This window comes from Corapipo altera, unplaced genomic scaffold (assembly GCF_003945725.1).
Source record: "Corapipo altera isolate COAL_440 unplaced genomic scaffold, ASM394572v1 1b, whole genome shotgun sequence".
In the NCBI taxonomy this organism is placed as follows: domain Eukaryota; kingdom Metazoa; phylum Chordata; class Aves; order Passeriformes; family Pipridae; genus Corapipo; species Corapipo altera.
In genome coordinates this window covers 3,375,484-3,402,451 of record NW_020884881.1, presented here as the reverse complement: position 1 = coordinate 3,402,451, position 26,968 = coordinate 3,375,484, and the positions used below count along the sequence as shown (strand labels likewise).

At 37.6% G+C, this 26,968-nt stretch overlaps 1 protein-coding gene across 5 annotated transcripts in view; it reads left to right on the top strand.

Moving 5' to 3' along the window:
- Window positions 1-24,287, top strand: part of MOV10L1 (Mov10 like RISC complex RNA helicase 1) — a 40,317-nt gene extending 16,030 nt beyond the window's left edge. Inside the window, exons 13-27 of one of the 5 annotated variants that reach the window (XM_027639919.1) lie at window positions 162-253; window positions 1,009-1,067; window positions 1,627-1,742; window positions 4,850-4,946; window positions 5,996-6,174; window positions 6,683-6,829; window positions 7,546-7,667; window positions 8,481-8,580; window positions 9,011-9,175; window positions 10,610-10,783; window positions 11,528-11,677; window positions 13,305-13,412; window positions 14,100-14,237; window positions 14,948-15,039; window positions 24,179-24,287. In XM_027639919.1, the coding sequence (XP_027495720.1) occupies window positions 162-253; window positions 1,009-1,067; window positions 1,627-1,742; window positions 4,850-4,946; window positions 5,996-6,174; window positions 6,683-6,829; window positions 7,546-7,667; window positions 8,481-8,580; window positions 9,011-9,175; window positions 10,610-10,783; window positions 11,528-11,677; window positions 13,305-13,412; window positions 14,100-14,237; window positions 14,948-15,039; window positions 24,179-24,272 (1,833 nt within the window). In that variant the 3' untranslated portion in view covers window positions 24,273-24,287. Of the gene's footprint in view, window positions 1-161; window positions 254-290; window positions 542-1,008; window positions 1,068-1,626; window positions 1,743-4,849; window positions 4,947-5,995; window positions 6,175-6,682; window positions 6,830-7,545; window positions 7,668-8,480; window positions 8,581-9,010; window positions 9,176-10,609; window positions 10,784-11,527; window positions 11,678-13,304; window positions 13,413-14,099; window positions 14,238-14,947; window positions 15,040-15,536; window positions 16,360-24,178 lie in introns of those variants that run through there. The other 4 variants (XM_027639916.1, XM_027639915.1, XM_027639918.1 and 1 more) reach the window with 4 other exon arrangements.
- The last annotated feature ends 2,681 nt before the right edge of the window (window positions 24,288-26,968 follow it).

Genomic DNA, 26,968 nt, shown 5'->3' with positions numbered 1-26,968 from the left:
CTTGTAACATAATCTAGATATGCAATATGTTGATAGCACATAAATCTAGATGTTCTTTTAGAGGTGATGGGGGGGTTCCATGCTTTCAGAGATACTTCTTTCTGTTTAAAGTACTGAATCTTCATCAATGTCTTGACTTTTTTTTTTTCTCTTTGTAACAGATATGTCATGAAGATGTTACTCTTAAAGTTAATGCAGACTTCGAACAAGCTTACAACTTGGAACCCATGGATGTGGAATTTGTTCAATGCAGGTGTTTTTATAAGTTTCAAAAAAGCTGCATTTAATGATTCCTCTAGTAAAGTGACTTTTAAAGTATACATGACTGTCAGCTGTTTGTTTTTGTAGATGCAGATAGGAGAAGGACATAAGATCTTGCCAGTTCTTTCACTTCTTTCCCTTAATACACCTTTGCCACCATATTCATGTTAAAAGACCACAACTGTACAAGTGTACAAAGAATTCTTCTCTTAATCCTCTCTAAATTGTCACACCAATGCCAGAAAGTGAAATGAGAGGGAATGAGGTGGGGTGTTTTGGGGTATTTTTCTTAGGTTTTTTCTATTTTTAAGAAAAAACTATACCACTGTTTTTACAAGACTATGCAAAAAAAAAAAAAAGCTGATGTTAACCACCCATCCTTTTATACTTTTGTTTTATTCATGGAATATTGTTAACTGTTTGGAGTTACATAATCTTCTCTGTAAATTTAGCTTTGAAGAGAAGTTCCTTGAAAGACTAAGCATTGAACACTAGGCCGCCTTTGTATCACTGAAGAGCTAGAGAATGTGTGTATCAATACTATTCATAGCAAAGCTGTTGACATTTCTGCAGCGTATTTCTCAATAGATGCTTTTTTTTAAAAAAAAAAGTAGTTTTATATAAAACTCTTATTTTTATATACACTGGTGCATAGTAAAAAGTACCAGATACCTAGTAGATGTGTGCTGTTATAGTGTGGAAATGTAAGATTTTACTGTAATCTACAAATCTGTGTTCTGGTAACAGGATTCCTAGCAGGCGATGCCAGTTGGCAATTCAGCAAGCTTCCTACCTGGGTGAAAAAGGTACACTTTGGTTGACTTAAACTGTCTAGAGAAGTTTCTTTGTGGGGGGTCTTGTGTTTTATATTTCTTTCACATCAGAGCATACTGAGAAGAATGCATTGTAACTTCTTCTTAGAGGAGTTATCCACGTGTTTGTTGGGGGCTTTTTATGCTTTTATTTTGGTTTTGTTTTGAAAATCAAAAAGCAACTTTCTGAATCTATAGAACGTTTCATCACAATGTTGGCCATGACAGGGAGGAGGACTGGAAGCAAACTTTTGTGAACTGTTTGAGCCAGTAAGAACTGTAGAAATTATACTGCTTTAGTAATAGCAAAGGAAATGGCCATGTTTTTTGTTACCTCAGAATTTGTTGAAAAGTGCTGATTTCTTGTTGTATGGTTGAGTTGAACGATCCGTATGAACTTTACGCAGGTCTTTACCATATTCATTCTGATAAACCAATTTTAGCAGCTCAGAGTAAGCTGATATATCAGCAGTAATGTTAATTAGAGAAACATGAAAAGTGTTTGTGTGACTTCCAAATTTCTCTACTTTCTCTTTCTCTGCTAAATTTGAAGTGTTATTTCCGGAAAGGCTTGTCTTGCAATCACCACAAGCTATCAAGACACAGAATTCTACTGAGTATTGTGGTGTTGGTGATGGCCTTAAACAATCTTCACAGCAGGAAAGTAAGGTATCTATTCTTTAAATATTCCTTAAAATTATAATCTTCATTCAGATTGGTAACAGATACCTACTGTGCAGCTATTGTTAGAAAGGAATTGCATAATGGAATATCAAAGAATCAAAGTTGTAATCTGCTGCATTCTGATGACAGAAGTTTTGTTTGCTGCCTGGGGATGGAGAATTTTATGGTAGTTGATACTGTTAAGCACTTCCATCTCAAATGGAAAGTGCTTATAAAAAAAGTGTGTGATTTTAATGGGAATTATGAGATTTACCTTAAATTAGTTTTCATAGCTACTGTTGAGTAGATGCTTAAGTTCTGTTACTGCAGCAGGAAATAATTTTGTGATAGAAGGTAATCATCCTGTTCTGAGTAGATTCACCCAGGCTTAACTGCCACTTAGATTTCTACATTTTCTTAATATAATTTTTCTTAGAAAGGACTTCAGGAGGCTGCTTGGTCCTCTTCCTGTTTGAAGCACGACTGTCACTACCATTAAATCAAGTCAGGAGGAGTAGGCACAATTCTTTATTTTTGTCTAGAGTTTCCACAGCATCTGCATAACATGTGCTTCACCAGCTTTACACTCATTTTTCCCTAATTCCAAGTATGAATCTTCCACCTGCAATTTGTTGATGTGGTCCCTTGTTATATCATTTGTGACTACAAAGAAGAGTTTGTCTCTCAGTTTTTGTAACTCTGATATAAACCATCATAGGCTGTTAGAATGCCTCTGCATCTTCTCATGCCCAAACTAAAAATCCAAGCTCACAGCCTCTCCACTTCAGAACATTATAATGGCTCATATACAGTTCTAGCATCCAGATATGCTCCAGCTGAGCATCAAGCTATTGATTAATACTCTTTAAGCCCAGTAGTTCAGTCAGTTTTTCAACTCATCCTGTCTGTCTGTTGATCCAGCTAGTATGTCTTCAGGCTACAAATAAGAGTGATGTGGTAAGGAAACCATTTCAAAAGCCTTGCTGAGGTGAACAAATATTACAATGACTGCTTTTCTGTTGTCCATGTAATAGTCTTTACACATAATAGTCTTTTCATCAGAGGAAAATTAGGTTGGTCATGAAAGATCTGCCCTGTGGTTTAGCCATGTTGTCTGTTCCTGGTCACCTGTTTTTTCCAATTATATGAAGCCTGTGGAATCCAGAAGGGTGTTCTCTCAGGGACTGGAGTGAGGCTGGTGAGCTATAGTTCCCCAGGTCTTCCTTGTCCAGAGCAGTATTGACTCTTTCCTGCTATCAGAAACATTCCCTGGCTTGTCCTGATTATTTTTTGTTATGGGTGATAGGCAGCAGTGTCCAATCATATGAGTGTGGTGGATCACATCTACCTTCTCCAGTGTCTCTTAAGCAGATTGTAGCTCCCCTTCTGTTACCTGTCCCTTTCTTTTACTTACTGTTACTTTGCACAGAAGTCTGGAGGTGTGCATATGAGACAGAAAGTACATTGAGTTCTTTCAGATGTCATCCATCAGTGAGTTGTCTATTCCTGTCCAACTGTGAGCCTTCATGATCGTTGAACTGTCTTTCTTCTACCACATTTGCTAAATCCCTTCTTACTATGCTTTTTTTCTCTTAACTTGATCTCGTTGACATTCTGATTTTGTCCAACTCTCCAAGCAACATTTTTATATTTTTCCTGTCATTGTTTCTGCTTGTAATATGCTTTTTATAAGTTCATCAAGAAGTTCCAGGATTAGCTAAGCAGGCCTTTGACTGAAATTCCCAATGATCTTGTGCAACAGGATGGTTTGTTTACAATCTCTCAATAAGCATCTTTAAGCTCTCGTGGACACCTTTTTCCCCACGTAGTAGCTTCCCAGAGGATTTTGCTTGGTGAGTTCTTACAGAAATCGAGGTTTGTTCTAGAAGAGCCAGAGTTCTGACTACTGATTTACCTTCTTAGCCTTACTCCAACCTTGCAAATCTCTGCAGTAAAATCTGGTATATGGATATATGGTCTTTCCTGTGTATGAGGAGCAAGTCTAATAGAGTGTTATTTCTGATCAATATGTTAGCCATTTACATTAACATGTTGTCACCAACTAGTCTAGGAATTCTGGATGTTTTCTAAGTGAATTGCATCAGGTGTGTGATTGAAATCTCCAGGAAGCTTCACCATCTGTAATCAGGACACTGATGCCAGTTGTTTGTCAGAAATCTCCTCCATGTTCTCTTTCTTCTGGAGAGGATTTGTTACAGACCACTAGACAATATTGCTGCTAGTCCATCTCTCTGTGGTAACAACTCAGACAAATCTCTGGTTTTGCAATTAGTAATATGTAGTCAAGGAGCTCCTCACACAGACCTAGAGCTGTGCTGCTGCTCTCAGTTATTTTTCTGCAAGAAGCAGTTATTGTCTGCTTCTACTGGGACCTTTCTGTTTGACTAGAAGGATGGTGGAGAATATCACCTGGACCACTCATGCTTTTACTCCAGACCTAAATGATCCTCCCCTTGCTCTAAAGTGTCACTAGTACCTGCAAGGTACTAGCAGCAAAGGCAGTAGTCAGAAGGACTAAAAATGAGCCTTGTAGTCTTTCCATGACATCATGGCTCTGTAGAAGCAACAAAGATCTCTGTCCTGTACAAGGAGTAATCAACCCTTAATATTCATCACTTCACTGAATTGGAATCAGTATTATTAAGATGACTGAGGTATCTTGTCCAGAACTTTACCAGTACCACATCCCCTACAAGCAGTTTTCTTCCATGCTACAATCTGAAAGGACATATGTCCGCTAAGGAAGAAGCATGTGTCCATGTATCTGGCTTAGTGGTATGGAATGTGAATGCTTTTGTGGAAGGAAACAAGTTATTCAGCCATGGCTTCAAAATCTGAGCTGCAAATTATTTGCGAAATAAATATTTAATGTTAACAGAAGCAAAACTATTAGAAATATTAAATTTAATGTGGGAATTCCTAGCACCTTCTGCTACTCATATCTTTCTGTTTTCACAGTAGATACTCTATTTAATGGGATAATGGTATTCGATGGGTAAAAAAATTAAAACTTAACTTCAAAAGTTTTAGTGAAGATAGTTACCTGTCTTCTTAAGGTTGTAGATGCATTTATATTCACTTGCTGTTTTCAGGTCAAAAAAAAGAAGAACAAACAGGCAAAAGGCATGGCATCAAGAGAGGTGAATGTACAGGATATGATGAGAGTAACTCTGCCAACAAGCCAACTTGGTATACTTTCTGTACTTGAATATAAAGTATTATAGTTCAGGATTGCAATTACTTCAGTAAGCCGGGGCTGAGTAAGATGCCTTTAAGATGTCTTTGTGCTCTGTCTTTTAAAGACAAATTCTAGAACTGCTAGCAGGAAGTTTCTGTGGAGGCTTTATGTGCATTACTTCAACATCTCTAGTTCACAGAATCCTAGAATGGTCTGGGTTGGAAGAAACCTTAAAGATCATCTAGTTCCAACCCCTGTGCTGTGGGCAGGGACACCTTCCAGTAGACAAGGTTGCTCAGAGCTCTATCCAGCCTTGCCTTGAATGTTTCTAGGGAGGAGGCAGCAAACATCTGGTGATATATTTTTAGATAATTATCATTTTACAGTAGTTTACTCAAAAATATTTGGTCATATTCAGAGTTTGCAATTTGTTACTGGAATGCTGTCTCTCATCCTTGGAAGAGCTTCTTTGCCAAAGATGCTCAGACTTCTTCAGGTAGCTGAGTTCATTGGTACACTTTTTTGGAAAGTGTGACTTTAAATATCAGTGTACTTGAATGCTGAAAAGGGTGATTGTGTCATTTCGTATCAGTAGGATGCCTAAAGAACTACTGATTAGATTACCTAGAATGCACTTCTGTCCAAGGGTTAATAAGATTCTGCTGTGGAAAGCTAAAGCTAGACTAATTCAGACAGGATTAAGAAAAAAATTCCAATAGTTGTAATTTACTAGTGATCGGTTTTGCTTTTCTAGGACCAAAAAGTGATCTTGATGCTCAAATTACTTTCAATAATTTGAAGTAGTTTTTATAGATTGTTGGGTTACATAATCACAATCCTTTTCTGGCCTTCAGTAAAGATCCAGTACACTTTGGAAATATTAATGGCTTATTTTCTACATTATATTCTATGAAAACTGAATTTTTGAGAAATTCATTAGTTGTTACCACGAAAGGAAAATAAAAGTTTTCATAAGCATATTGTGGATTGGAATTGCTTTAATCTACATATGTTACAAATATTTATGTAAAGTTCTAATATATGTGTGTCTTGATTATAGTTGGTGAAACTGTGGCACTTAAAGAGAGAACTGATGAATTTTTCAATCCGATGCTGAACGTGCAACAGAAACTGGCAGTGAAAAGGATACTGAGTGGTGAATGTCGCCCAACACCTTATATTCTCTTTGGACCACCAGGAACTGGAAAAACAGTAACAGTAATTGAAGCTATTTTACAGGTAATGGTGAATGACAAATCAGTCATCTCTAATCTTTTCAGTATACTTGCAGTATTTCTGTAACTATCATGATATTTTTTTTCCCAAGGTGTTTTCAAAATACTCTATTTAAGATCATTTTCTGTAGCTCTGTGAAAGAGGAAAACCCATCTTCACATGCATTTGACAGAGCTGAGAATGGCTTATTTTCAAGTCTTCTTGTCTTTGTCTTTATAGCTTCAGTGAACAGTATCTAACTTGTGATTCCAGTAGTGCATAATGTATTCATGAAGCACAGATATACATTAATATGATAACCATGAATTAATTCTGCTATGGGTACACTCAGTTTGAGAGTACTTAGTCTTGACTGTCAACACGAGTGTTACTGAACTGCATAAGAATCAATGAGTATAACGGGTGTGCAAAACTCTTCTGGATTTTCTATTCAGTGAAATAAAATGGGAATGTTTGAGCTTTTGCTACTTCTCTAAATAACCTTTTTAAATATTGCTTTTTTTTAACATAGATCCATTATACTCTACCAGATAGTCGGGTTTTGGTGTGTGCACCATCAAATGCTGCAACAGATCTGATTTGCTTGCGGCTGCATCAAAGCAGTCTCTTAAAACCGGGAGCTATGGTCCGAGTTAATGCTGCCTTCAGGTCAGCAGAGGTAAATATTATAGATACCAGCCAGTTAATATTTCCATTTTAATATTTTTATCTTAAAATACCAATTTGGTATTGTAACTTCAGTCGCTGTTAGGCTGCTTAGGCTTGCTTAGGATCCAAAGCATTGCATTACTTTAGCTTTTCCAGAAAATTAACTGGAAAATGTTGATCATAATCCTTAGTTTGATTGTATGAGCATAGAATCTTAACATCTTTTTTGCAGTGCTTAACTCTACAAGCAGCAAATAGTATTGTTGGGGATTTTTCATTTGATTTAATTTTTTAATTGTTTTATCAGTCTGAGTTAAGACTACTTGCACAGAAAATAAACAAGTAGGATTGTCATCTTTATGCAGGACACACACATTGTGGGTTCATTACATATGCATATATATTTATATGTATATATGTGTGTAGGTATGTATGGATATATACACACATATAAATATATATGTGTATATATACGTGTGTGTGTGTATACATATAGATATGTAACATGTATATGTTACATATACATGAAACACTTAAATGTTCCATTTTGTTCCTTACAATAAAGCACAGATGTCTCGCATATGTACTACTTTGTTTAGGTAAATTTATTAATTCATTTTGGTATATGAATGGGTCTAAATCTGTGTGTTTTGCTCAGCTACTAAAATAGTTTTCAGAGAGCTTTTCTGGCATTTTGTTTTACAAAATACCTTTTTGTTTCTGCAGCAAATTGATGACATGGTGAAACCTTACTGCAAAGATGGTGATGATATTCAGAAAGCATTGTGGTCCAGGATAGTAATTACAACATGCAGCAGTGCAGGATTGTTTTATCAAACAGATACACGGTAGAGTACTATAGATAGGAATATCACTGAGATAGCTGGATGATACAAGCCCCAGAGCTTTTAGAGACTCTATACTATAACTTAGGCTGTTTTAGTACAGTTCATGGCATGTGTCTCTACTGTAAAATAGAGCAAAACACTTGGTTTTAGTAATGTTCTAGCAGAAAGTTCTCCATAATAAATTTAAGAATTATCTTGATTAATGCTTAAAATTTTTGACACAGTAACTTCTCCTCTGCCACCAGTGGAAATTATATGGCTGTTGACAATCACTTTGGCTCAAAATGATTGTCACACCAAAAATTATATTGTGTTTGTGACAAAGTCACCTTTACTAATTGTAAACAAGTACCATGTCAAGTGCTGTTAACCAAAGATTTCTCTGATTTTGATTTTATCTTTGTAAAAGGACACTCTGAAGCTTTACTATCTTGAGCTGTTTGGTAGAAACAAAGCTTGGGGGTTGTATTTGCTACACCACAGTGCATTGTTCTAATTCAATAGCTGAAGGAAATTGAAAATAAGGCAAGCTTTTCTAAGTATCTTAATCTTGGTATAAACAACACTTTAATTAAGATAACTGGTGGTCGTGTATATCAAAGTGTTTAAGTAAAGTCAAAAATTAAAAATTAAAGTTACACTGTTGTTTTTTCTATATTTCCTATTAAAAATATCCATCTTTGCTCTGTGTGTGTGGAGTTACCTGGCACACTTGACAAGGATGTTCACAGAACTGCTGAGGTCAACCACAGGGTGGCAGAATGAACTAATCTGAAAACAGCCCTATTTCAGGTTAATGTTATTTAATTATAGGCTTGGACACTTCACACATGTGATTCTGGATGAAGCAGGGCAAGCAAGTGAACCAGAGAGCCTGATTCCTATTGGATTGATTTCAGAAGCTCATGGACAGGTAGTTCTCTTAACATCATTTACTGAAAGGAAAAAAGCTGGTTTATTGTTTTAATTTTTGTGAATGGTGTAGAATTCAAGCAGCCATTTTCTGGTAATGAGTATGAAATTCTGAATATTTTTAATAGATCTTACTCATGCACCATATCAATTCCCAACACTTAAACAAGTTGTTTTACATCTAAAACAAGTCTGTGTAGGACTGGATCAGTGTGTGGAAGATGTCAAAATAAAAATGTGCATTCTTAGTTTAAAACAACAACATACTGCTCTCCTGGGGCTAACCCTTCTTTGCAAACAGATGTTTGAAGGAAAGCAGAATACTTGATATGAGTTGATCTCTGAATTCTGAAATGAGTATGTCATTAAAAAAGGTAGTTTTAATAACCACTGTTTTAATGTAAAATGGATTTTTTTAATTGCATATACAGATAGTTCTTGTTGGAGATCCAAAACAGTTAGGGCCGGTAATAAAATCTACACTTGCACTGACTTTTGGATTAAGTGTGTCCTTGCTGGAAAGACTGACATCAAGAGAGCTATATCTGAGAGATGAGGATGCTTTTGGTGCCTGTGGAGCATATAATCCTTTATTGGTGAGTTAAACTTTCCATTAACATTTTTCAAAAAAAGGAGAAATTCTGGTTCCTGCTGTTTCCTTACCACTATTTTGCTCCCTGATGCTTAGTGATAAGTCTAGCTTGAGCATTAGTTCTTATAAAAGCTTGATTATTTTGCATATATACTATGAATAGTAAGGATGCTGAGCCCTCCAGTATGTTAAAACCTTTGTTTGAAGGGGTCCTCTGTTCTTAAGCAGAATAAGTCAAAGAGGGTGCACAAAGCACAATTGTAAATAATAGCTTAAAATTTCTTTTCATCTTCACTGACCACATTTACTATAACTTCATAACTTAATTCTCCACAGATGAACAAGTACAACTTCTGTTTTTAACATAAAAAGACAAACAGAGTCTCCTGTTTAAGGATTAATTTTGTAAATGTCATGTTTCAGGAAGGGAAAAAGAGAAACTGTTCTGGTTTCTTTATCATCTCTGTAGGATAGCTTCCCTAAACTCTTGTATGGTGAAGTACCTGAAGTCTATGTTAAGTGGCAGAGGTAGCGTAGTATATAAACAAGCACAGATGTTCCAGCTGCTTTAAATTACTTCTGAATCTGAAAAATAGGGCTAAAGTCAAACTTCCTAAGATGCCTTCCTATTCTTATGGTAGCATACTTTGAAGAATTAAACTGAGAGCAAAAGAATGACTAGGTGACCATGTAAGTAGAGAAGGGAGGAAACTTGATGGCAGACTTAAGAGAGAAAGTGGGAGTGTATGGCCCTAGGCTTTAGGTTAGGTCAACCTACTGAAAAACCTGTCATGCTTCCTCCTAAAATCTGTTACAGCAAAATTTTGTTGTGTTCCTTATACAGTGCTTAAGGAAAATTGGCATAGTGAGAGAGAAGGAAGTGTGAGGGCTTTAAGGATACGTTTGGACTGGAATATCCTATGTTATCCTTTTTACGGGACATATTTTTTTCAAGCTGGTTATTACTGTCTAAAATGCTTCCTTAAGACTATTCTTTCATTTAAAGACAATTACATTTCAGTGTCTTAAGGCCAGCTTCTGTCAGCTGTTCTTATGCTCCCTTTTTGCCTGTCAAGACTTCCTCACAATAACTGGTTACACCCATGGAAACTCCATGAAAATAATCAAACTCTTAAAAAAAGATAATATGCCTATAGATCAAATGTTTTTAAAAAACAAAGAATGACTAATCCATCTGTCATGTACATTCAATTCCTTTTGTTTCTCCTTTGGAGAGGAAAGAGATGGTCCTTCAGAAAACTGCTTTGATCTAGTTTTTAGATCAACCTGCAGTTTTTGCCTTGAGTACAGTTTTTTGGCTGCTTTAGAAATGCTAAATGCTAGAAGATGGTAAGGTAGTATCTGCTTGGGAGCTGTGTTCTGAGAAGTCTGATGAATTACCTGTTTCAGTTTTGGATTTTGGGGTTTGACTTTGCAGATCACAAAACTCACGAAGAACTACAGGTCACATTCTGCATTGCTTGCCTTGCCATCTAAATTGTTTTATCATAAGGAGCTAGAAGTTTGTGCAGACACTTCAGTAGTAACTTCTTTGTTGAATTGGGGTAAATTGCCCAGGAAGGGATTTCCATTAATTTTTCATGGAATAAAGGTATGTAAAATGTTCATATAGTGAACTATATAGGCCTGATAGCAGTTTGCTGATGTTGTGGAAGAGTTTTCTTTAGAATGAATTCTAGAAAGAATATGAAAAAAATAATAAACTGCCCTTTGTAAGTAATGTGACTTCCCGAGCATCTGGTTTTAGAAACAACTACTGAAGTCAAATATTTGCTAAGAACTTGAGCAACTGCCTGTTGAGGTGTATTCTGGGAGGCATTTTGATACAAGTTCTAATTCATAGCAGATGACCAAGATGGAGTTACTGTCAGCTGCCTTCAGCTTCTTCTAAAACTAAAGGATTATTAAGGCTTAAGTGAGCAGGGGAAAAAAATACTACCTTGGAAAAAAAGTTTTTCCTTAGTCTTCTAAGAAGTTAGTAAAAAGTAGCAATATCCCCTGCTTGGAGAGGCTTGGTTTTGAACTCTTCTACCTTGCACAAAAGCAAGATACCAATTTGGTAACACGTGTTATTCTTTAGTTGAGATTTAACTCCTTTGTTGCACACTTAAAGTACTATTGTCCTATCAATTCTCTTCATATACATATAAAAAATATTATAAAACATTAGGTGATACTTGTTCGTTGGAAAGGGTGTATGGAGAGGAAGAGAAATTATATATAACATTCCATCACTCTTTTTTGCATTCGGGATGTATAAGAATAATGTATTAATAAATACATAGTCATTTCTGCACCTGATCCCCATCATCTCATTTCCTTTCCCCTGATATAGGGCACTGAAACTCGTGAAGGTCACAGTCCTTCATGGTTTAATCCAGCTGAAGCAGTTCAAGTGATGCAGTACTGTTGCCACCTTGCTAAAAATGAAAACGCTGCAGTGTCAGTGACAGATATTGGAGTAATTACACCATATCGTAAACAGGTATAATGTTTAACAGGTCTAATATCTTAAGAGCTTCAAAGTTGCTGTATTTCATCTTGTGGTTTTATATTGTGGCTGTTGTTGTTAAAGCAGGGAGGCATATCTTAAAATTTCACTGTAGTGTGTCATGTTACACATTGTATTATCAATCATTAATGATGCTGCCATTGAAATATAGAGCTAGAGAAAACAATAATGTCATTCTACTGTTTTTTTAGCTTTAAAAATCAGGAAATTATTAAGGAGACAGATTTGGAGACAGAAGCAAATTTTTCAGTTGTTAGAAGTAAAGAGGGCAAGTCAAGAATTTAGTATCCAATAGCCGGAACAGCAGTCTAGTTCTGTCGCTCTCTGTACTGAGGACCAGAACAAAAGGGAAATGTAGTTAAGTAGGTGGCATGTCACCTTGTTATGACTTAGAGACTAGAGAAATTGTGACTTCTTAGCTGACTTGTAGTCAGACTTGAAGTTTGAGCTGCTATTTAAACCTCTAGATAATGCTGAACATCAAATGCTATGCTTTATTTTTAAAAGTATTTATATTCAAGTGTGTTAAATATGTGATGTTTACTTTCATTTTAGAAATAAAATTAATACCCTTTCAGTTCCAGAGGAGGTCCTGGAGAGTGCACATTGTTCTTCTTGGTGTTCACATCTCAGTGTTTATAACTTTGTACGCGTGACTTGGGAGAAACACTGTGAGGTGTGAGGAAAAGACCAAGCCCTCGTGAAGAAATCTCACTTGCAAATTAAAACTCTGCTTGTACTGATCCATCTGGTCAGGTGTCTTCACCTGCCCATGTTTACAGTTACTACTTGTTTTTTATATATTTATATGTAGTATTGAAGTGACCGAACCTCTTACACTCTTTAAATGATGATTTCACATGGTTTAATGTGACTGTGCCTTTCATCTGCCTGTGATGCAAGGCATGTGATAGTAATGTCTGCTTCAAGAAAGTCACTTTGTATTGTGGGAACGCTGATTAGAAAGTAGTCTTTGACTCTAATTCTCATCTTAGCCAGGCATGATACCTTCTTAAATTTATTGGAGCACTTCAGGTATAATCTCCAAACAGCTTTTAGCAGATGGCGGTTTAGTGATCCCACGTGTGCGAGGATCCCAGTGCATGAGGCTCTTTCTCTTTTGGGAGGGTACTTAAGATCATGTCTCACCTCTGTCTTTCACTCTGTATGATGCACCTGGCAAGCAAAGGTAGAATCTCTGTACGGTCTTCTTGAGGGGCTGGAAGAAGCTGCTTGCCCTACCACATCTGTGGTAGGCATGGTTTTGGATACGATGCACATTGGAAGAAGAGGGTTTATGGAGCTAAATTATCCTTGTCTTGAAAATCTGGATTATTAGAAATCTCTTGCTTTCTGTTTAAATTATGGTAGGAAGTACTTTATCTTCTATGTTGTGTAATAAGTGTGATATTTCTGAGGAAAAATTACTATTTTAAAATCTTAGTAGTGGATGGTGGCTAAGCTTGCTCTAGGCATTACTTTTGACATTGCCATGTTAAAACTCATACTTGTATATGTGGTGTGGTTTTGGTTTTAAAGTAATCCACTCTCAAATGTAAAACTAAATTCCTTCAAACGTTTTTTTTTTATTTTATGGTAGGTCGAAAAAATTAAATTTCTTCTGAGAAGTATTGATTTGGCAGACATTAAAGTTGGCACAGTAGAAGAGTTTCAAGGGCAGGAGTATACAGTTATCATCTTATCAACAGTACGTATATTTATTGTGGTGTTTTTATATGTGTCTAATTCTCTATGTTTCCTTTTAGATATAGGCCTTTAAAAAAATTACAAGCTGTATTTTTATCAGTCTGTCACAGTGTTTGAAGGTAGATCTTATTTTTAGATGCATGCATGTAGAGTTATTCTTCTCTTTAAAATCTGGATTATTAAAAATCTGTTGCTTTCTGTTTAAATTATGGTACTGAGTACTGACCTTTGTGGTTTGGGGGAAGACTCTGTGGGATTTTCTCGCTTTTTTTTTCCTGAGGGCAGTGGTACAATGCTTATTTTCTGTCTTTGTTCCACCTCATACCATAGCTTTTCAGTCCAGCATTGTATTCTGTTAAAGTAGTTCTGGGTATGTACTATGCTACTATTTAGAAGAACTCATTATTTAGGTGATGAAAATTTTCATTTTTCAAAGATAGGTTCAAATATAGACAAAATAGAGCTGAAAAACAGCTGAGCAATAGTTACAGCACACTGGTTGCTTTGGCTGTTTTTTCTAAGTCAAAGCACACTGATGAGACTGCTTAAGAAGGCTTCCAGAAAAGACACACTGTGAATTGTCATTCAACTGAGTGGATCATTGCAGTCAGGAAATATTGTTACACTATGGCTAGGTAAGTTGTGTTCTTGTTATTCTGTTTCTAAAATCATCCTTAATTTATTTCAGGTGCGATCTCAGGAAGACTTAATTGATGATGAAAAATACTGTTTGGGCTTTCTCTGTAACCCAAAGAGATTTAATGTAGCAATTACTAGAGCAAAAGCTTTGCTGATTGTCGTGGGAAATCCTCATGTTCTTGTGAAAGTAAGTTTTGGGTTTATATCTTTGAATTGCATGTGTTATTTGCCACAGTAATTGAATGGTTCTGTGTGTTAATCTGATCTAAGGGAGCACTGGAATATGTTAAGAGTTTGTACTTTGTCCTCAGTCTGCATTTTGGAAGGTATGAACACTGTGGGTTCCTGTAAGTATAGACAGTTCAGGCACCTACACAGTAGATTTCCAAGCACAAAGGAAATGGTACTCTGTGCATAGAGGCTCATAGTCCTTTTCATCTCTAGAAGAGGTCAGAGCCTCAAGGCTCAAGTGAGCCTCAAGTGAAGTTACTTCACTTTTTAAATGGAGAGAGGCAGAAGGGATTGTTCCCAATTAATGCAACAGCTGCCAGGAAGGTGGTTTCCTTTTGAAGGTATGCATGGTCCTTTCATGGGAATAAGCTGAGCTTTTCTTAATATCTGATGTTATGTCTGACTTTACAAATAAGAAGGAAAGCAATATTCTACAAATGGCCTGAATAGAAAGTTTAGTCCTCTACACCTACATGTAACATATGTAAATTAGAGCAGCTATAGGTGTCTTCCTCCCATGTTACACCATGTTTGCACCATTTGTAGAGTTCTGTTTCTTGAAGAGGTCATGTTAAATCTCTTGCATTCATGTGCCATGTTAATTTGTTTGAAAATTCATTTCACAGAGCAGCATGACTGCAATTATATATTAATGTTCTCTTGTAGGATCCCTGTTTTTGTGCACTGTTAGAATATAGTTTAATGAATAGAGTTTATGTAGGTTGTGACCTGCCCTCCGAGCTGGAATGCCTGCAGAAGTAAGTTCTGGTCTTCACTTTACCCTTGCTAGATATGGATCAGATTACAGTACTTTTTAAAGCCAATGTCATTGGAAAGATTGATCAATGCAACAACATGTGATATCATAGTGTGATTGGATTTTGCATTCCTAAGTAAACATTGTGTAAATATAATGACATGTAATGTAACCATATTTTCTGCGACCTCATAAGAAGAATCGGAGCATTAATTATTAAATCATAGCTGCTGTTGACTTTGGTGTCTTCTGTATCCCCAAATGATGATGACATATTTGATGACCATGAAGGGGGGGTATGGACAGGGAAACTGTTTAAGGTGATTTCACTGTAATTAAAAAAAAATTGCTTGAAATTTGATTTAAATGTCCCTTATAACATGTAATACAATGTTAAATGAGTATTATGTACTAGATGATACTACTTTTTTTTTTAATCAAAACTGTTGTTTATGGAAAGGTAAACAAGATTTTTATCTTACCCCCCTTAATTGACAGGTGTGACTAGTTTTTCAGTGTTCAAGGTGCATTCAGTCCTCATCTGATTTGAAACTAAGAATACTTAACAGAAATTTCGCCCAGAGCAAATGAAGCATTTTTTGTCCTCAGGGAGAGGCACATGGTCTGAAATGGATGAAAGTTTCTGCAAACAAGATTTTCATTTTCTTAAGAAGTGAAAAAGTTGAAATTAATAGTATAAAACAGTAGTGGCAACTTACTTGCTTTTCTGTTTAAAATGTACATGACCGGGCCTCTGCAAAGAAGAGTATGCCTGAATCTATAACTGTATGCCTGAATCCTCCAGGTTTCAGAAGAAAAATATTGAAGAACTCTTACATAAGCTTTTCCTTATTCTATAATTGTTTCAGCTTCTCAGTTTTCTCTGACTTGTGTAGTGCCACCCAAAACTGGGCTGTCCCAAGGACATATATGTGTCGTGTCATTGTCATGGGAGTGTTACAGTAATATTTCTACAATGTGAACTGGAATGATACATTAACATCCCACAACTGATGTCAAGTACCTTAAGCCAAGCATGCTTAAAAACTCCAAGTTTTTAAGGCCTTTGTTTAGTTTCCACTGCAGTCCAGCCATCTGCTGTGGTGTATGTCAGAACAATACCTTAAGTGGTGGGTTAAAATAAAAGAAAAAAAAAAGAGAAAAATAGAAAATGTGTTTTCCTTTCTATAAATACATTGTGGAATAAAGTACCTTGTTTTATTTTGGCAAAATTAAATAACTGATGGTTTAGCAGTATTTCTGCTCTTGGCTTCATTTTGCACTGTGCTTTCCCAATAAACAGCATTTTTCTCTATTCCTTGTCCTCTCCTTGGTGATTAAGTCCTGCCACACAGCACTTTAGGAACAGCTGGACAACTAGACACTTTTTATAAGCTCTCTGCACGACAACATGGCTTTCTGTAACAGGCAGAAGCCTTTTAGATAGGACTGTAGGCTACAGAGATACAAATGGACATTGTATCGGTGGGGCAAGAAAGGAAATTCAGAATATGCAGACAACTGCACCCAGTATTTACTGTCTTCTGCAGCCTTGATTTGACAGTATTATGGAAGTTTAATAGATCCTTTCCTTTAAATAAAATAGCTTCAAGGTGTCAAGTATTGTGCTGCACATTTTGGAGCTCAGAATAATGAGTATTCTAAATCTTAATAATAAACAGACTCTTTTTAAAAGCAAAATTGGTTTTTTGCAACTACCAAAAGAGAACATTCTTTCACAGATTCTGAAACAATTCATTTGTCTTAGTTTTATTAGACTTGTTACAACGTAGGTCTTTTGATTGTTTAAATAATTGGCGCTTTTTTCCTAATAGTAATAATAAGGAAGATGTGCTAGGCTGTGAGGAAGGGTGTTCTTCCAGCATGTGGTGATGAGTTGTGATACATCCTTGGGGCCGCTTTATGATTTCAGGAATTCCTGCTAAGCCTTAGCCTTTGTGTAATGAGTTGACTGATGAAGTGTCCCTTGACCACACCAGGAACCCTTGCATGGCTAAGGTGAGGGTAGCACTGTCCATACCAGGAACTTCTGTTATCTGACCAAGGAGGGGAACAAGAGATAATCAGTCATCCCCTGAAAACCTTGGAACATTCTTTACCTGAATCAGAGCCTGAGTGAAACAGCACCATTGTTACTGGACTTTTGAAAAATTCCAGTAATTACTGTTTTGGATTATGGTCCAGATGGAAATTGACTGATGCCTAAAGCAAATTCTCTCCCAATGGGAGAGTCTCCCTTTACCTCTTGCCCCTTCAGTCTATCTGTGAATTGTTCTGGCTCAATTCTAACTTGATTTTCTTCTTGTATGTTACATCCATGTAGTAAATAATATAGTGAACCTTGCCCTTAACTTAAAGTCTCACTTTCACAAGTTTATATTAAACATACTTTTGCTAATACCTCTGACAGTGATTTTTTTAAGCAACCTAAACTACTCGTTTGGGACAAATTGATGTAGTTGGCAGGATCCTAAATCAGGATGTGTGAAAAGAGTGGGAGTGTAAAATAATCCTACTAAACTGTTTAAATTTCCCTACAGCTTTAAGTGTTGTTATGTCTCAGTATCTCTTTAAAGATATTTCAGTATCGGTCCCTTGAAAATTGCTTCACGAGAGCAAAAGGAAACACTTCCACTGCAGTGCCTCACAGAAGAACAGTAAGTGAGGAGGTGATGTGCTGTAGAAAGACAGAAGTCAGTCAAACTGCAGACCGTGGAATGAAGAACTGTATGTAAAAAAAGGAAGAAGTGCTATTGAAGTGCAAAATCTGAAAAAGCCTTGGAATTTGCCCAAAAGGCACAAATTAATAGTTCCAGTCTAAAACGAATAGTTCTTTTAAGGAATACTAATGTCAAGGAAGTAAAAATTAGGAGTCAGAAGAGATTATAGGTAATGAAATACAGTCAGCAATGGGAAAATGGGGAAACAATTGGGGGGGGATGTAAACAAACAAATAAACAAACAAAAGCCCCTTACCAGAGTTAGTTTCCTAATCTTTACTTGCTTCTCTGCAGTGCTCTTTGTATATGACTTCTCCTTTTACCTAACTGGAAGGTGCAACTTGTAGATTCCTCTCTTGTCATCTGGTGTGTACACAGCTGGTGATGTAAATGCCTGAGAGTTGCACTTTGTCTAGATTGTCTAGGCTACCTCTAGCTGAAAGAGAGAAATGGATCCTGAAGGTGGTTTACTTCATCCTAAAAATGTGTCTGCAATATATGAATGAATCCATGAAGGTGCCTGTCTTCCCCTGACTGGAGAAGGAGCCTGGAAACTTGAGACAGGCCAAGTTCTGGATAACCAAAGCCAGGTGTGGGGAAACCTGCCTTAGCTGCCTGCATTATCTTTTCCTAGAAGCACAGGTCTTACCTGTAAGTTAGTGAATAGCAGTGCAAGTAAGAGGGGATATGACAGTGTTTGGAAAAATTATAGAACTGGAATTTTTTTTTCTCTTGCAGAGGAAGTAAAGGTTACTGATGTAACAGTAGGACAAAATTCTTCAGTGATCACTAGCTACTGAAAAGCTGCATTAGTGGAAGAACAATTCTGAGTCAATGGCAGAACTCACTACATCTCAGTGTGAGGAATATTAACTTGAGACATTACCTGCAGTTGATATCAGACTAGTTTGAATAACAACAGTGATCACATGGAGAATAAAATAAGGCCTATGTAAGTACAGTCTTACTGTGTTTGTGAATAAATTTAAGTTCACAAAATTTACCAAATACCTTGGTTTACTGATAAATGGGGAGAGGTGTTCATTTTGACAGGAATCCTCAGATAACAACACCCACACTGCAAGTCCAAGAGACTTGCATGAATTATCCTAGATCACTTTAAAATTAATGAACAGTTAAAAGTGTTTGTAATGCAAAATAACATGGGAGTTCAGCAGCTCTTCAAATACATACCCATCCTAATGGGAAATAACATTCATATGTAGACAAGTCCTGGACAAAACTTGGGTGCTTTTGCTTTTGCTTTCGGTGCACTTCAATATGATAGAATTCAGTTACCATCTTCAAGGAAAATACTGCTGCTTTTGTTTTTACACTTTGGAGTGTGCACAGTACACAAGGTAGAAGTATGTCGATACTGTTGTTCATGGTTCACACATTGTAGTTTTCAGTTGAGAAAAAAGGTGTCTAAACAGTATCAAAATTAAAGGGAAGGTGAGCAATGGCAGAAGTTCTGGGTAGGAACGATAGCAAAGATGAATATTGGAGAAATATTTCCGTATGCACTCTTCTTAAGGAGAAGTAGCGGTGTTGGATCTGTATATGGATGCCTGAAGGTGCTGTTCTGGCTGGTGCTTGTTGTGCTTTTGTGGCTTCTCAGTTCTTTCATAAAACCATGCAGGTGATAATGCGGAGGTGAGGTCCATAAAACATACTCTGTGTGTCAGGTCTTAACATGCCTCGGCACATCTTTAGTGGCATACAGTAAAGTTGACATCCCAAAACCCACTTTGCTTCACTGAAAGCTGGGGTATTTAGCTACTTTTTTGTGAACAGAAAGATCTCCCTTTGTACTAATTAAGTACAAAGGCAAATTAAGTCTTTTAGTACAATGATGCTTAGCAGCAGTGTATGTTTTCATAAGAGATCCATGTATTCCTAATAATATGCGCATCCACATCCCTGGAAGTGTTCAAGGCCAGGCTGAATGGGGCTCTGAGCAACCTGGTGTAGTGGAAGGTGTCCCTGCCCATGGCAGGAAGGTTGGAACTAGATGATCCTTAAGGTCCCTTCCAGCCCAGGCCATTCAATGATTCTATGATTCTGTGTCTGAAAAGCCACAAGATGTGTCTCTGTATGAATACCAGGGAGATGTCCCAGTCAGTGACAACCGCGAAGGTGATGGTTATCACAGTACTTGAGTGTATTTAGAGGGCAGTCTTGCTACAGTAAGGGGCAAAGGGGATGCAGGATTGTCCCTCACAGTGAGACTTCTTAAGCAACCACATGTACCATGTTGACAATGAGATAAAGATGTGCTCCAAAGGAAAAATTCTAGTGCTGCAACTTTGTTATTTTGGTTGGTCCTTGTCAGCAGGGTGGTCCTGGGGCCAGGGAGGGTGGCAGGGCTGACCTGGCAGAGCAGCTCTGCCTGAGCGAGGTGCAGTCCCTGCTGCACTCATCTGTGTGCCTTCGGCACAGAGCGGGTGGCCAGACCATCAGGGCAGAGAGTGGAGCCACAACCCTGCAAATCCCCGGCAGCAGGAGGGTGGAGGGCAGAAGCCTGAAATTGTGCATATTGTCAGTTCTTGGCACTTTGCCGAAAATAGTTTTTGGGAAGTCAAGGGCCTTGTGATGGCTTCCATTCTGTTACTAACAGATGTGCCCTGGGGCAATGGAGAGGACACGGCAGTGAGGACAAAAGGGTAGTGAAGGTTCCCCTTTTGGCTTTCCTTGAATTAATGAGCAAACTGCACAGATGGGATAAGTGAGGCAGAAGAAGAAATCCAACATAAACATTCCATTTAGATTGCCTAAAATGAAGATATTCTTTGTGTGGAACAGGAAAGTGACCGAAAGACCTTTTCACCTCGTATCATTTCTGTTTTGGGGAGAGCTCTCTGAAGATTGTTCAGGTCTTGCTATAGAAAAAAACTGTGACAGTAATTATCAGCCATGTAACGCTCCAGATATGTATTTCTATCCTTGAAATAGCATGCTGGTTTTCATAGGCTCCTTACGTCTGCCACCAGCCCAGCAGCCTGTGCTAGAAGGGGCAGGTGCTGGGATGGGCAGAACCAGTCAAGTTCAGCTTGTGCTGTACTGTCATCATGCTGTCAGGTGATGCAATTCATTTCACCTGTCCAAATTTCCATAGTCTTGAGGCTGTGCTGGAGTTGCCTCATTTAAGACTTGACATTTATCAGATGTGGCAATTTTTAACTTCAGACCCAAGCAATTGCTAATAATAGGCTAGAAAATAGCTGCAGTTAACTGTCTCGGGCTGTTCATTAATTTTACTTAAGCCATCACCCATTTTAAAAACAGCTTGTTTGCCAGTCTTCAGTCAGATTTCTTCATCCAGTATAATGCTATCAGGCTTTTAATTTAAATGGTATAAATACGAGGTACCACTAACTAAGCAATAAGTCATCCCAGATATGTTCTGCCTTTGCACTGAAAATGGTAACAGTAATATTATCCCTTTTTACTTCATCATGTCCTGAAATTAAATCTTAAAAATTATGGTGTGCTATAAGCATGTGTGACCTGTATGGTAGTGCCCTGTACATGAACCCCATTTGTGTGTGGAGTCATTGCTACCATCACAGAAAAATCTAGCAAGAAAAAATTTAAAGAATAGAGTAGGGGTTTTTTTTAAAGTGACTCACAGCAGAAATACACATGGAAAGAAACAGGTTACCAAATAAAGCAGAATTAATTTTACTGAAATTAGTAATAGTAGAAATAAAAATAAATTCATTACAAGCAGATTAATGCCACTGTTTGTATATTGCTGTGTAATCTTTATCTAGATTAAACTGGAGATCTGCCTGGGATTGAAGTTAACAAGATTTAGTCTGGACTCAAAAGCCAATTTGTACTGTCCTGCTGTCTGCTTGTAGATACGTCCTGAAATAAGTTACCATTCTTTCCCCAGCATGAGAAATGTGAACAGTTCAACACAGCTTTCCCTTCTGTTTCTCATGTCATAGTGTTTGCATCACTCTGTGTACATCCAGTCAAGAGCAGAGTGCCACCTTTAGTCATAACATACTAGGGAAAGAGTAACACTTAAATAATGACAATCAGCCTTGTATCACCATACCTGAAGATATGGTAGTGAACAGGCTGGTGACAGTGGTTTGAACTGCATGTTAGTGTGGTGTCAAATATAAATATTCCTTTTATAAATGATGTTTCAGACAGTAAATTATTCAATGAACCAGGTGGAAATCAACTCTTAACTCACACCATAAGTAGATTTTTAAAAAACCTCTTGAATACAGTGAAGTGCCTTAAAAGTGCATTCTCTCTTTACTTCTGTTTGTCCCCAGGTGCTTCAAGCTCATCGTTATTCCCTGCAAAATGTAATTACGTTTGAGATCCAGGAGCAACTGCATTCCAAAAATGTCTATTTTAGTAATTTCTTGTGCTCTTACTGTAAAAGGAATTTGCCATTTATAGTTTTTTATACTGGGAGTTTTTGCACTGGACTTGGGGCTGGAAACCCATAGCAAGCCAGACCTTCAGTTCACAGGCCTCAGGTAGCAGGAATCTCTATTCAGACAAAATTCCAGATAAAATTTGTATCAGTAAGCCTTCTGCTGAATGATAAAACAACTCTTCAAGGGGTTATCTGGTGTAATCTGAAGATAGGGCCTAGATTCAAATAAGTAAATTCACTCTTCTGAGCAATGCCATTGAAATTCAGCCATTTTCCTAGACAGGGCTGGACAATCCATGCCCAAAGAGGAATGTAATTTAAACTTGTGAGTAACCTCTTGGACTTTACAGTTTTTGAAACTGTAGATATGTTTATTTTAAGAGTTTTAACTTTTTTTCCCCCATCTTCTTTCTGTGTAATAGGTAGGGATGTATGCAGAAAGTCTCACAAAGTGTGAGAAAGAGGTTAACCCAGTGCCCCAGGTGCCTAATGTAAATGTAGACAACTAGTGGTATGTTAAAAGTGTGAATAAATCCACAATTTCCATGCAGCCAGGCCTGTGGGGCTGTGGATTTACTTGCCTCATTTTAAAGACTGGGAACTGTAGAAATAGTTAAGAACATGAGGAATGAAATCATCCCAGTTTCCAGTTAAAGGTTATCCCAAACACTGGCTTCTAAAAAATATCTGTGTACTGTTTGCATCTGGAAAAAAGGTACAATTACAAATGCTCCTACTGAGCATTCTGATGCTTTAAAAAGCAACTGTTTTATGCAGTGCAGATACCAGTTCTGTATAAGGACATCCTCCACTCTTCACTGACTGCAAAGGAAAAAATCCCATTGAAAGCCCAGAAGGTAATAATTTTTTTTAAAAAAATGTTCAGGAAATGCATTGTCTCTGTGTCGGTGTGTATTTGCATGCACTGGGGCTGAAACCTTTAAATGATGACTTTCAGTCAGGTACACATTGAATCTCTCCCCTTTTACCAGGATATTACAGATTCAGTGTGAATTTTTGAGCAGCTGCTGCCTATTTTGTGGTAGATGTATGCAGTGTTGTAATCCATTAACACCTGAGCAGTTCCATTAGCACAGATAGAATGAGGCAGGTACCTCAACAATTATTCCACCTTGCCACATCACCTGCATCAGCAGCGCCTGGGGAGGCACACACCTCCCTCTCCATGGCAAAGTAAGGAATTACACCACGCCCTCTGCGGAGTCTCAAATCTGTTGTGTTTAAAGAAACCCCATTGCCTGATCCAATTCCCACTGCCAGCAGTTCCATGCCATGTATTTCATTTCATTTTGGTAGAGTTACTCCTGTTTTCCAAGGTTTACAAAGGCATCTTGCTGCTTTCTTAAGAAAATAGGGGTTTGCAGGTTTTATTAGGATAACTTTTAAAGATTGTGGCCACTTGATATTCCTTTAATATTTTTTTTCCAGTTTCATTTCTTCTACTAATCAAAAATGTGTATTTCTCTTACGTTCATATTAAAAAATACATTGTGATCTAATATGGCTTTAGGATCATTTAGCCCACAGACACTAAGCTGAGTGTCCAAGGGCATCATCAGATTTTCTGGAGATATTACCTGTCTTGCTTAACTTGACGGTTATTTTTTTTTACTTGACTTTCTCTTCTAATGTGAAAATTTCATTGTGTAGTAATTTAATGCTGCTCCAGCAGAAGCTTTATTTAATAAGGTATACCTATAACCTTTTTCAAATATCTGTGTTGTTGTTATTGTCATATGTCTAGCAGCTTGTGAATCAGCATGAAAGTTACTCATATGCTGTAGTTTTCTGTATCAAAAAGCTAAGATATACATATTTAATATCTTATTAAAAGTCTAGTACATAAAGTAATTATTTCGAGTGTTTATCAACCAAATCTGTCATTTTGTCCAAATATATTTAATACAGTTTGCTTCAAATGTGAATTTATGGGTTCCTAGTGTAACTCCTGCAGTTTTCTGGTTTCACAGCAAAATACATCAGTTACAAGAAGCTACAGAGACATTACAGCACAGAGAAGAGCTGGAAAGCTTTCGGTTCCTGCCAGCAGAAAATATCCTGTGATGTGACATTAGCAGGGTTAGGAAGAAGCCACATCCATTCTGTAGCCTTCATACTGCGACAGTGTCTGCCCTTACCTTATTGATTGGCATGGGTTATGATACTGTACACAGCATGATCTCTACAATTTCTCCTCAGGGCATACTACAAGGCCCATAATTCCCCATGATGTGACACTCACCCATTTTAGTTCTGGTAAAGTGGTGGGGGTTTTCCAGACTGAACAGAACTTCTTCAAGGTTCAAGCAGTTGTTTATATTCAAAATTATATAGATTACATTTTAATTAACTTCTTAATAAACTGTCTGCAGACTAGCTGGTTCCTTTAATTTGTGGGGGCTTTTCACATGACTAGTTATTTTTTAACAAGCTCTAGTAGATAATTATGGGATGTAAAGTATCTCCCCTTACTGCAGTGTATTAATTTGATCTTCCTGCTACTTCCCAAAGAAAATGCTAATTTACTGTAACTCCATTTTCTGCATCATGACTGACAGCTTTACCCTCCCCACCCACTGTCTTCTCTGTTTGGCTCTCAAGGTTTCATCTGGTCCAAGTTTATATAAGGAACTTTGCCTCTTGTCTTTGTCCCCACAAACAAAACAGGTTCAGTCAAGAACTTCAGCTTATAGCTTCAGGCATACTCTAGCAATAGGAGTTTGTGCCAAAATCAGTATTTTATAATATAAACTTGGCATGATGGGAAGTGATGCAACCACTGATATTCTCTATTCAAAGGTAAGTAGCTCAGTGCAGCCGAGATGATACTGGAGACCTCCACATTGCTGCACTAAGACTACAGCAATGTCCAGTGAGAGCTTGGCCAGATGAACCCACTTGTGCTAAGTCATGCAAAAATGCAGACCATTTGCAAGCACATGTGCAGTGGATTAGCCTTACTGATGAGAATATTTCCACTTTTTTAAGTGTGGCTGACTGTGAGAGACAATAAAATTAAGAAATTGCATCAGGGTTATTGAACCCTGGGAGACACAACCAGCAGCACATGCAGGTTTGCCAAAACTAAAAAAAACAGCACATGAATTAAAAAAGTTTTGCCCAAGGCTACATTCATAGGATTACAAGAAAAACCTGTTATGTTGATAGATGAGAATCCAGCTCTTCATTAGATATGCTGCGTGTAATCCTACCCTAATAGCTCTTTTGGAGGGAACATCACTTACAAAGGTCAATGTTTGTAGCCAGGAATGGAGGGACATGATTTGCAGCCACTATACAGCACTTAACCACAGTATCTCCCAAAGGCATATTTTCTTTCTGGGTTTGGGCATCTTTCCAGATGTAAGTCAGATATGAAATGCTACCTGTGTAACATAAAGCTATAAATAGGTTTAGTGTGGAAGAGACCTCTTGAGATCATCTAGTCTGTTCTCCCTGCTCTGAGCCTGTACAACAGGGTCAGGTTGCTCAGGGCCATGTACAGTTGGACTTTTCAATAGTTCTAAGGATCGGGAGTCCACAGCTTCTCTGGGCAACCCCTTCCAGTGTTTGACCACCATTATGGTAATTTCTTTTCTTACACCTAATTAGAATTTCTATTGTTCAAACTTGTGTCCTTGTCTTCTCAAAGGTGAAGAGAAAAATGTTTCTTCAATAGTCTTCTGAAATAAAAAATAAAGCCAAATAAAAAAGAATTAATTTTGTCTAAGATGTCTGAAGGAAGCAGAAATTCCTTGCAATATATCTGGGAGGATCTATTTGCAATTTTTTCCTTTACTGTAGGACTGATAATTACTAACTATCTCTGGAACAAGATAGAATTCATATTATTTCAAATCTTTATCAGCTTAGTTTGCCTCATGATAATTTTAGGCATCACATTTGCTTGCACACCATTTAAACATTAAGTCAATAGAGCTCCTCAAGAGGATGTAAATTACGGAAAGCATATGCATTATTCTGGTTTTGAACTGTAATTTTAGTTGCTTCCAGGGCACGAGAGGCTAGGACACTCAGATAGTCCTAAAATCTAGATAACACAGATGCTGACAGCAAAAATTATAGTCATACTCGATGACCTTGCATGGCATTGCTCAGTGCTCCAGATTCCTGGGGAACTAGTTCCTGTTCCTTCTCAGACCAGGCAGGTTCTTGCCTCTGTCCCATACCACAGACAAGCTAACAGCCCTTTGAAGAGCTGGGACAAGGCTATTGGGTGGACTAGAAGGAATTCACTGTTTGTCACTTACTTCTAAGCATTGGGCAGTTTGGTTGTAGCAATGGTTCAGACCCAGCTGCTGGACATAGAATCATAGAATCATTTAGATTGGAAAGGACCTATAAGATCATTGAGTCCAACCGTTGACCCAGCACTGCCAAGTCCACTACTAAACCATGTCCTTAAGTGCCACATCTTCAGGTCTTTTAAATACTTCGAGGGATGGTGATTGTAGGGATAGTTTGATTTTTGGGAAATGGGAAAGCTAGGAACTCAGTTTTCCCTAGGAAGGCTTTCTGCCTAAATGGTAACTCTTTCTCAAAGGCAGTTTCAGTGATTTCTCCCTGTCCCTTGCATAGCAAGAGAAGTTCTCAGCCTCTCTCTCTCTGATATGTGAGAAGAGAGAGATAGCCCTAACAGACATGTACAGAGGCCTTGAGGAGGTGGGAGGAGATACAGAGAGGATAAAGAGGCCTTGAGAGGGCAGGAACTTGCCTTTTTCCACTGGGGGCCAGGTGTG